The following is an 11,163-nucleotide window of genomic DNA, read 5'->3' on the forward strand; positions in this document are numbered from 1 at the left end:
GCCAGTAGATCAACTATTTGTTTCACTATATGGAAAAAAATCAACAAGAGGAGTGCTAAACTCTTGCAAAAAATGGGCTGAAAGGTGTCCCCCATTGGCTACAAGTCACCATCGAGCATTTATGATAAAGAGTATTAAATTCTCTTTGGTGACATGTAGCCAATGGGAGCACCCTAGCGTTTAGCATACCTCAATCTTACACATAGTGCATAGATGGATGCAATTGTTTTTTAATGGGCGTACATTAGCACAACCAGCGCACATTAGCAAGTCGAGCAACTGTACGCCAGGAGTTAGCTACCTTCCCGCCAGAGAACATTGTTCAAGTTCCTCATGCTATATACGGCTTATGGTAGCAGAGGCCACCAAAACATGTTAGCGTTTGTCATCGTTGAAAATGTAAAGTACGCCCTTAAGGCGCATAATAGCAGAAAGCAGAACGTGCAAGCCAGACAACTGGCAGCCATTTTTTATATGAAGAAGAATGGTAAAAAATCTATCTGTACTTAAATTTGAAAATGACAAAAAATGTGGAAAAAAAGAAAAGAAAAAATCCCGGAAAACCAGAAAAATGAGAAGAGCATTTAAAGCTCTCTACCGTTGAAAACAGCTTTTCCTCTCTTTCATTCCCATTAATTAAGAATATACTCAAAGATCATTTCATTCATCCCTTTTCTTTCTCAGCCTCACCCCAAATCTCTCCATTCACATTAAAAATCCATTCAAACCCTCATCTGGGTTCTTCTCAAAATCCCATCTTCCCCCCTCTATCTCCAATAAATCTCTTATTTCCTGCCGTATCCCAACAAAATCTCACAATCTCTGCATTCACACAACGGCTTCATGCATAACCTCATCTGGGTTCTCCTCAAACCCTCATTTTCCCCTCTCTGTGGCCGGGAAATCTTCTAATTCCGGCCGTTTTCCGGCGAATTGTTCGTGGGTTTTGTTCCTTACCATCTGTTACAAATGGGTAATAGTTTGATTTGCATGCCGAAGAAGGAGGGTAAAGATATCTGGGTTCTCATCAAAACCTCCTTTCCCCTTCTCTGTGGGTCGGAAATCTTCTAATTCCGGGCGATTTCCGGCGAATCCCGACGAATTGTTGGTGGGTTTTATTCCTTACCATCAGTTACAAATGGGTAATAGTTTGATTTGCATGCCGAAAAAGGATGGCAAAGATATGGTGTCAAGAAGCAAGAGAAGTGGGCGCTCACAGAGAAAAATGGCAGCCGAGGAGGAATTACTGTCGTTGGCTATTCATCAGCATCAGTTATCACAGAGATTTGAAGGTTCGATGTCACGGCGAATTGGGTCGACGAGTTCTCGGAGGACAACGCTCTCCGATCCATTTTCAAATGGAAAACAGGTGAGTTTGAAACCCACTTTCTCTGGTATTGGATTTTTTCTTTCTTTTTTCACATTTATTTTCTGTGATCAGAAACTGATATGTACATTTTATGGTATATATGATGTAGTTACAAAGTAGTTACTGTAGGATTATGCATTTTAGGAGTTTTCATATGGTGAAAGCCCGTATAGCCCAGTATTTTTTTTTCAAAAAATGATGTACAGCTTAAACCATACGATGATCCAAACTGTCCATTTGATGGTCCACAGCGAAAATAGGTTGTGCCCCAAAATCCATTTCCATAAAAGGTGATCCCAACCCTCCGATCTATAGAGATTTTCATAGTATGCAGTTCGATCTATAGAGGTTTTTATAATATGCAGTTGCTGTATAGATTGGAGGGCTACGATTATCCAATGGAAATGATTTTTTGGGCACAACCTATTTACATGGTGGCCCATCAAATTGATGGTTTAGATCATCCTACTGTGTAAGCCGTCCAGTACACTGGACTATATGGGCTTACACCATATAAAATCTCACATTTTAGAATTTGGGGTGTTAGTTACCTGTTATGTGACATGTAAATGGGTAAATGGGTTGGTGATGTGACACATCTTTGTGTTTGTAGTTATGGAGTTATATCTTGATGAAAATGTAGAGAATTTGCCAACAAAGAAAGAAACTTATGTTTTAGGAGAGTTATGATTCCTCTCGAATTGAATCGTTAGGAGGCCCAGTTGCCTCAAATGAGCCCCTTCCCCCTCTTTTTTATATTTTTTTATTTGTGTCAGCCAATTAGGCATTTACAGACCCATGTTTTCTTTGTCTTTTGTGTTGAGAACAGTAGTTCTATAGCTTGAGAAATGTGGTTAAAAACTGAAATGTCCCCACATGAGAGAATTATATTAGAAAGACTTTGAAGTTGATATAGAAGCAACAACTCAACTCAACTCAGCACATGAATTTTTCAGAATGGATATTGATAAGTTTTGGTTTTTGTGAGAGGGAAAAGGAGAGTAAGATGGGTTATGTTATTAAATTGTCAGAAGAGCATCTGGGAAATTTTAGTTAGATTAATCAGCTTTTCAGGTATTTACTTTGCAGATGATAAAACATGTCATCAACTTCTCAAACAGTCTACCATTTTAGTGCTCTTGCAGAGAAGTCAGGTTCGAAGTCGTATTTGTAGTACTTCAATTTACCACAGAGATCCATGGCTTATGAGAGTAATTCAGTTACTGTGGCAGGGATCCATGGGTCCATGGGTTGGAACATGAAGTTACCGTTCGGATTGAGTTTTTGATCCATGCAAGTTTCTAGAGCAGATTTGAAATCATGCGAAGGACACTATAGCTATAGCCATTCTAGAATAGATGTACCGATGAATTAATTGAAGCCCACATTAACTGCAATTGATAATGCCCACTGAATCTTATTGGAAAATCCATTGATCAGCCTATAATGTAGGCCATACATGCAGTGTTAGCCTCAACATATTGCGTCCTCCTTCAGGAATCCCTCACCTTGATGAGTTCTGCTGCACCTGCTCAAGTATTTTTCCTGGTTTTACCATAAACTCTTTGGCTAATGCATCAACTATATTCTGTAATCTAGAGAAGTTAATAGCGGGAGAACAGAGCTACAATTCATTATCATGCTTAATTATCTAAAAATGCATGTCACCTCTTGTGATTATTGGTAAGTATAACCTGTGAGTAAGACTGTATGTAAAGTAAATACCTTCATGCAAGCATCATTGCCACACACTTATTAGAAGAACAGAACATAACAGAAAGTAATGATACATTATACTTGGCAAGAAGTAAACAAAAAAAATTAACATTTTGGGAATTTTTGTAAACAAAGTCTAGAGATCTAGGATCCTTGTGGAATATCCTGGGCATATATTTTTCTCCATTTAGGTATCAAGGTTGCAGCATAAGCACCATTTAATTGATTATATGTACTCCTCTGTCGTAGTTACATCTTAAACCATGTTGCTCAGCACTGACCGTTCTAGCGGGCAATATCATACATCAAATTTGAAACATGTGCAAAGAGTGAAGACCGGAGGAAAATTATAAAATGTTAATCAATTTGTGTGAAAAGCATCCCAAACCACCCCTAGATGGAAATTTTAAACATCATACATCAAATTTGAAATGTGTAGAGTGAAAACCGGAGGAAATTTATAAAATGTAATAAATTTGTGTGAAAAGCCGCCAAACGCTCCCTAGATGGAAATTTTGATCAGACATGCAATAATTGTTTGAGAGTTGTACCTGAGTTGGGGAGGAGTATAAACACGTCTTACAATGGTCTGCCCTTTGGAAGCAATAAATTATAGGAATACCACTGAGTGCATGTGGTTGGAAACTTGGATAATATTAATATTAATAACAAAAAGACACATATGATTTTGTTATTACACTACAAGTAGTTACGCCAGCCTCCCATCAATCTGATGCTATAAGGTATAAACACAAGAAGTACCTGGTCATGGCCTTTGGTGGCAGCATGAGGGGCTGTAAAAACACTAGGCTGGTAATTTTAAAGATGCTGTTATAAGCTCCTTTAATTACCATTTATACATTGATTATTGGATTAAAATGACCCAGATAGCATTACTGTTGTCAGTTGTCACCACTTGCATGCCCAGTTAATATTTTCATGCATGATTAAAACAAGTAATCACAATGGAGCTGCCAAAGTATGCTATTCACATTCCATAGCAAATATCATATAATGCAATAATCCTTTTATGGAAGCAACATGAATGGGCTTGCAATACATTTGAGCATATCAGTTCAATTCTGAAGTTGCAAGTGATGTTTTTTTTTTTTTTTTCGAAGTTTACTGGCATAACACAAAAGGAGAATCTGGCATGCTAAATTTTAAAGCTTCATAAAAACTTATGAAATGTAACATTTGTTGTACTCTTTTTGGCGCATAAGAGTTGGTGAAGTTTATGCATGATAGAAGATGTATATGCTTTTTTTATAGAGAAAACATTTCCTACACACTTGTGTAGGTAAGTTACCTACACACTAGCTTAAAATACAGTGGGGGCTAGGGGTGGACATGGTTCGGTTCGGTTCGGTTTTGGGGTATACCCAGAACCGAACCATATATAATCGGTTCCCTGAAATTGGAACCGAACCAGAACCATATAAGTTTGGAACCGAACCGAACCAGAACCATATATAATCGGTTCGGTTCGGTTCGGTTCTGGGTTTACCCGATCTTCATCAAATCAACGGAATTTCTTCACAATAGTTGTTTGAATGTTTGGTTTTCTTTTCTTGAGATAGAATAATTTTTTGTTTCCAGCTTGTCATCATCATTATGGGAAAAGCAGAGCACAAAAGTCTCTAATGAAATGATGAATATGACTTTGTGGGGGCGTTATACAAACTACTCTCATAATATTTTACTATTTTTAAAAGCCTTTCACTTTCTTCTTACACTTACAAAAACTTTCAAGTTAATATTAAAAACAAAAAGGATTCCCACATCTTCTTTCCTGCCATTAAAATATTAAGGCTTGTCTGGTGAGATTAAAAATATTTGGGCAAGTGCTGAGATTAAAAAACTTGTTTTCCAGTCTGACTAAGGGTTTTAAGGTGGGTCGGTTCTTGGTTCGGTTCTCGGTTCCGGGATCCAAACCCAGAACCGAACCGAATTTCCATCGGTTCCAGGTTATTAGAACCGGAACCGAACCATATAACTATGGAACCGAACCGAACCGAACCATATGTGCCGGTTCGGTTCGGTTCCTCGGTTCGAACCGGAACCATGTCCACCCCTAGTGGGGGCCCACATTGTTTGGGTGATCCAAACCATTCATTTGAATGGTCCTCACATAGATAGGGTGTCCACAAAAAATCAGATCCATAGGATCATCCCAACCCTACGATTTGTTAAGGTAAAATGGACGTGTATAAACCTTCACAAATTAGTCCATTTTTTGCCTCCATAGTTTGAATGGTTGGGATGATCCTATGGATCTGATTTTTTGTGGACACCCTATCTATGTGAGGACCATTCAAATGAATGGTTTGGATCACCCAAACAATGTGGGCCCCCACTGTATTTTAAGCTAGTGTGTAGGTAACTTACCTACACAAGTGTGTAGGAAATGTTCTCTCTTTTTTATATTATGTTTTTGAAAGGTAAATGTATATTCCTTAGTTGCTTTCACAATTTATTTGAAATATGAGTATCTAAAATGAAAAAAAAAGTAATGCTGCATCAGAACAATGCCGATATATGTAAAAAACTAAAAATCCACATGGAAAGTAGAATTCTTCCATGTAGATAGCATAGGTTGAAGTAGATTAAATCATTTGTAGAACTATCTTGTGGACTCGAGTCCGAACTGTATCAGGCATAAATCTTAGTCTTGCACCTACCTTCTACATCCCAGAAATTGCAAGAATGACTTCATGCATTGATTGAATTTTAATAAGGCCATGTGATTGAGTTGCAGTAGTTTCGTCACAAAGGCCCTGTTTGGATTGCAGGTAAAACTTTTCTTCAGGAAAAAAATTTCCTAGGAATTTTTTTAATTTCCACAACTTTAAGGGAAATGATAAATTTAGGGATAATCATTAGAAATTAAAGGTCACTGTAAATAAAACTTGAATTGTGGTGGTTCAAGTCACTTTTTTCATGTGTAATGAACCAATGGAAAATCATGAAAAGTCGAAAAAGTTTTTCTTTTTCAAACTTTTCCAAAAAATTCTTGCAATCCAAAAAGGGCCCAAGTATTATTAGAGTTACAAAAGATAGAATATGCCAATAATGTTACCCTTTCATTTTTCTTTTTAATAAGTGTATTTCTAAATTTGGAACCATTGTCTGCAGGCCCTAGATTTTCTTGAGAATATCATAACAAAGAAATTTGTTCTAATTCATGGAGAAGGATTTGGAGCATGGTGTTGGTACAAATCTATTTCTCTGTTGGAGGAAGCAGGATTGTTTCCCACAGCTTTAGATCTTACAGGATCTGGGATTGACCACTCAAACCCAAACTGTATATCAACGATGGAAGAATATGCTAAGCCTCTGATCGATTATCTTCACAACCTTCCTGATGATGAAAAGGTGAGGAGGAACATGGAAGTAGGTGTGATTTTCATGCCTCTTTTGTATATTAGTGATTATTCCTTTGAGATTATTATGACCAAAGTTGTTGTACAGGTGATTTTGGTTGGTCACAGTTGCGGAGGGGCAAGTATTTCTTATGCTATGGAGCGTTACCCTAAGAAGATTTCAAAAGCAATTTTCATAAGTGCTACAATGGTATCAGATGGTCAGAAGCCCTTCGATGCGTTTGCAGAAGAGGTATATACATTTTTATCACATAATTGTCGCAGGCTCTGAATTTTAGGCACAAATACCTGGGAAAACCAATATTCTGATACAACCCTACACTTATATGACACACACACTTGCACACATTGTAAATGCTTGTTAGTAACAGTCACAACATTGATTATTTTAGCTTAATAAATAAAAAATGCATCGAATTATATTAATGGTATATTGAGTAAAACTAGTTAGACAAGGAAAAGGAAATTTTAAGCTTTTCCTTAATGCTCCGTTTGGTTGCTCGGAGTGGCTCAGAAAGTAGTGGAATATGAAGTCAAAAGAAGCCAAACGGGAGTAGACAAGCATTTTGATTTGTCTAGAATTACCTCGGAAAATAGTGAAGCAGTGTTTGGTTGCACGGCATATCCTCGGAAAGTAGGAGAATAAGTAGGGGCGTCATTACCAATATAGGGAGAGAGAGAGAGAGAGAGAGAGAGAGAGAGAGAGAGAGAGAGAGAGCATCATTCCCTAGAAAATTCAACCAAAATTCTTTAGTTTTGGAAGGATTTGCTTTTAGAGGGGACAAGGAATCCACATCATCACACAAGTAATTATCACATAGGAGAAATCCAAGGAAGTCCAATGCTATTTTGGCAACCAAACATAGAATGGCATGCCAAATCCAAACCAAATTCCACGGCTTCTGAGCTTTTATGCAACCAAACGAAGCATAATAGTCAATGTGTATCGTAGTCAATTATCTAATTCAGCAATATGTTAGGAAATGGAGTATCCATGTTGCATTACTTGCATACTATGTGACAAGAAAACTTCTTTTAAATAAGAAAAAAAGTAGTGTGTTCAGACACAGTTCAGAAATGTTTCAACCACAATCCAAGATAAAAAGGGCAGCCCAGAGCACGAGGCTCCTGCCATTGCGGGGTCTTGGGAGGGTTAGATGTACGCAGCCTTAACCCTGCTTTGCAGAGAGGCTGTTTCCGGACTGACCACCAGGTCAAAGGAGCAACCACAATCCAAGATAACTATTAGTAAAATCCCTAGTTAAAATCTTATTGGTTTTTTCCATTATCCATATATAATATTTACATAGCTTTAACATAATTTTATATTTTTATTTATCTATAATTTTTGTTATACTTGTTTAAGAGATAAAACTAGTATTTATGTGAATGGTAAATCCTTTAATATTATCATTCAGAAAAAAATAATATATGTACGTCCTCCAATATTATGTCTGACACATTGTATCCATATGTATCCATGTCGAACATTCACGAATTGCAGGCATAAGAAGTCTGATTCTTTAGTGAAAGATGCACTTAAAGATTGTTTCTTCCATTTTATGGTTTCTTACAAGTTAATCAACATTTGCAGCTAGCGTCCGCTGAAATCTTTATGAAGGAATCACAACTTCTAACTTATGGTAATGGTAAAGACAAACCTCCTACTGGTCTCGCGCTTGACAAACAGCAAATCAAAGGGCTATACTTCAACCAGAGTCCTGCTAAGGTATGATACTGGCTACTCATCTAGAAAGATCTCTTCCTATCTTATGGTTGATCAAACTTAATTTATTTTACAATTTTATCAAAACTCGAATTTATTCATGCAGACTTATTTTTATGCCCTCTTTGATTTTTAGTTCTAATCAAGATCTTGTAGAGATGGGTTTCTGTTGATTCCTAAATCCCCTCTTAAAATGCAACAATGTCAAGGTGGGACACACAAATTTAAAAATTCAAGGTACACTGCACTATCTAGCATGGACACTTAATATTAAAAAACATGACTCAGTTAGACACATGTTGGACATTCGACAACACAGCCATTTGGAGAAAACTATAAATATCGGATTTCTATCCGATATTTTTTGTCATCAGATAAAAAATCTTAAGTGGAGGCTGAAGTTCGTTCAGAAGAATATTTAAAGCTCTTTAGTATTTGACTAGGAAGGAAGTCATTTGGAAAAAGGATTCTTCTGATACAATTGGTGCCTTTAAACATTAGATTGATGATTGATAAGATCAGGGATTTAGGAAATGAAACAAATGCATATATCAGTCACATCCTACATGAAGCCAATGAGGTAGCAGGTTCTCTAACCTGAAAACGTGGCTTCAGGCAAGAATTTTGTGTCAACCAAACTATGTGCCTTTTATGATTGGTCCTCATTTTTTGTTTTATCATTAATAAAGTTTGGCATATCAGATTAGAAGCCATTATTCATGTTTTTTCTATTCTATTTATCTAGATAGATTTCACGAAGTCATAGGAGGTCATGAGGCATAGGAGGTGTTCTTAGAGACCAAAGGGATGAAGTAATTTGGGCATACCCAGGGCCAATCAGAATAGTAGATGCTAGTGAATATGAGGTTAGAGCTATCCATCAAGGAATCCTTCGGTTGGACAAGGAGTGTCTTGACCGGGTGATCGTGGAACGAGACTCTCTAAATACGATTTGGTGGCGAATGGGATCTTTGGTTCCTCCTTCGGGAGGTTTGCTTAGTTTTTTTTTATGAAATCATGGCTAGAATTGAGGGATCCTCCATTACTTTCAATCATGTAAGGAGATCAAATCATGTCAGGAGATCAGCTAATAGTTTGGTAGATCGCTTGGCAAGAGGAGTAGATAGGCAGTCCTTGGTGTGGTTTGATTGTTTGCCCCCTTGATTCGATCCTCTCGTTTTATTTTTCTTTCTTCTTCGTTATTTGTCTTTCTTTTGCTTTGTATCCATTGGGTTGACGCCCTCTGTCGCCCGCCCCTTATTTTAATAAATATTTGCTACAGTTCAAATACATATATGTGTGTGTGTGTGTGTGTGTGTGTGTGTGAGAGAGAGAGAGAGAGAGAGAGAGAGAGAGAGAGAGAGATTGTTTTTCGTACATTGTACCTCCATATGTGAATAAGCCACTGTAGTCATTGAGTCACTATTGCTTGGTGTTTTCAAAAAGAAAAAAAACAGAGAGATTTCGCCAGGTGTTATTTCTTTACAAACTTAGTTTTAATCATGTACCTTAATGATAGAGCCTAATAAACTAAATAAATATCCCTCTTAAACCTATTAGTACTGATGATTTTTGTTTTGATTGCAAAAGCCTTCATATATTCACTGTAGAAAAGCATGATCAAACTATTTGGAAAATTACAGAGGGGAAATGCTATCAGCACAATCATGTTTTAATAATTTCACAAACCTTGTCTATTTCTTTTTTGTAATTGGCTTTTGACAGCTCTTTAAACGATAAAAGACAAGATGAGTTAGTGCAAATATTAAAACATGGTTGTGTTGATATCATTTCCCTTACTGTGTTGCTCATTTGTCTTGATTGGTCACTAACAGAAATCTAGTTGCATAATCTTCTACCTCGGGCATCGGTTGTTGGTCCCTCATCAGAGTTCAGAACCCTTTTTCTACTTTGCCACTTGGTGCAGCCTTTGGGGAAAAAATATTTAGCTTGATATAGAAAACTATACATACATATCTAGGCAATTCAAGTCCTATTTCACATAAAACTGGACATGGATGAAGTGCTTAATTTTAGTGTTGGAATATGAAAATGTTTCTTTGACACACTACATATACATTAATATGAAAACTGGGAAGATCAGTGATACTGCTTCTACATTATTTTCAGCTAACTTAGGAAGTTCTATTTTACAGGATATTGCATTGGCCACAGTTTCCATGAGACCAATCCCACTGGGACCAATCATGGAGAGTCTCTCGCTATCGCCCGAAAACTACGGCACTGTACGGAGGTTCTTCATTCAAACACTCGAAGATCGCACCCTCTCGCCGGACATCCAAGAGAAGATTGTTAGAGAAAACCCACCTGAGGGAGTGTACAAAATCAAAGGCAGTGACCACTGCCCCTTCTTATCAAAGCCACAGTCCCTACACAAATTTTTGCTCGAAATTGCGCAAATCCCATAGGAGATTTTACAGAAAGTTTCGTTGGATTCTAGTGAGAAAACGAAGATGACTGGTTATATTCTGTTCATGGGCCAAGGGTTCATGGCACATGGTGCTGGCAAAAAGTTTCTTATGTATTTGGTTTGTAGGTAGAGTGATAGTGAAGAGTTTGATTTTATTAATGCATTGGAGGAATAACATGCCTGAAAGATAAAGGGTTGTAATAGAAAGTCATTGTCATTTAGTTAGGTGTGTAATGGGAAAAAAGGGGTAAGGGATTGGATGGCAAAATCCCACAACTTGATTCAGAAAATCAATAGAAATGCCTGAAATTTCTTCTCAGATTGTAATAAATGATCTAAATTATCAAACTGTCAGAGATAAGTTCTTTTTTTTTAATCGACCTTCAATCCTAGCCATTCGATCAAGGCTTCGATTATGAAGAGGAGAATATCTGCCATAAACCATAAAGAAATTCCATTTTGATGTTATTTTTCATTTTAAAATTAAAAAGAGAAATGTTATCAGCACTACTGTATTTTGATGAGGGCACTCCTCACT

At 37.1% G+C, this 11,163-nt stretch overlaps 1 protein-coding gene across 1 annotated transcript; it reads left to right on the top strand.

The window, feature by feature from the left end:
• Nucleotides 1-525: 525 nt before the first annotated feature.
• Nucleotides 526-10,944, top strand: LOC143864838 (putative methylesterase 14, chloroplastic). The gene is made up of 5 exons (XM_077375692.1): nt 526-1,369; nt 6,221-6,460; nt 6,557-6,700; nt 8,063-8,197; nt 10,351-10,944. The coding sequence occupies exons 1-5, from the start codon at nt 1,139-1,141 to the stop codon at nt 10,621-10,623; spliced, it is 1,023 nt and encodes a 340-aa protein (XP_077231807.1). The 5' UTR covers nt 526-1,138; the 3' UTR covers nt 10,624-10,944.
• Nucleotides 10,945-11,163: the final 219 nt, after the last annotated feature.

The sequence above is a fragment of the Tasmannia lanceolata genome, unplaced genomic scaffold (assembly GCF_043159265.1).
Source record: "Tasmannia lanceolata isolate RefF3 unplaced genomic scaffold, GAP_Taslan_0.1 ptg000054l, whole genome shotgun sequence".
In the NCBI taxonomy this organism is placed as follows: domain Eukaryota; kingdom Viridiplantae; phylum Streptophyta; class Magnoliopsida; order Canellales; family Winteraceae; genus Tasmannia; species Tasmannia lanceolata.

What these genes read in the sequence shown, in the direction of transcription:
- LOC143864838 (XM_077375692.1), top strand. Translation starts at nt 1,139, where the DNA reads ATGGGTAATAGTTTGATTTGCATGCCGAAAAAGGATGGCAAAGATATG. An exon ending in CATTTTCAAATGGAAAACAG is followed by an intron (nt 1,370 to 6,220) that starts GTGAGTTTGAAA and finishes CATTGTCTGCAG; the next exon opens with GCCCTAGATTTTCTTGAGAA. An exon ending in ACCTTCCTGATGATGAAAAG is followed by an intron (nt 6,461 to 6,556) that starts GTGAGGAGGAAC and finishes GTTGTTGTACAG; the next exon opens with GTGATTTTGGTTGGTCACAG.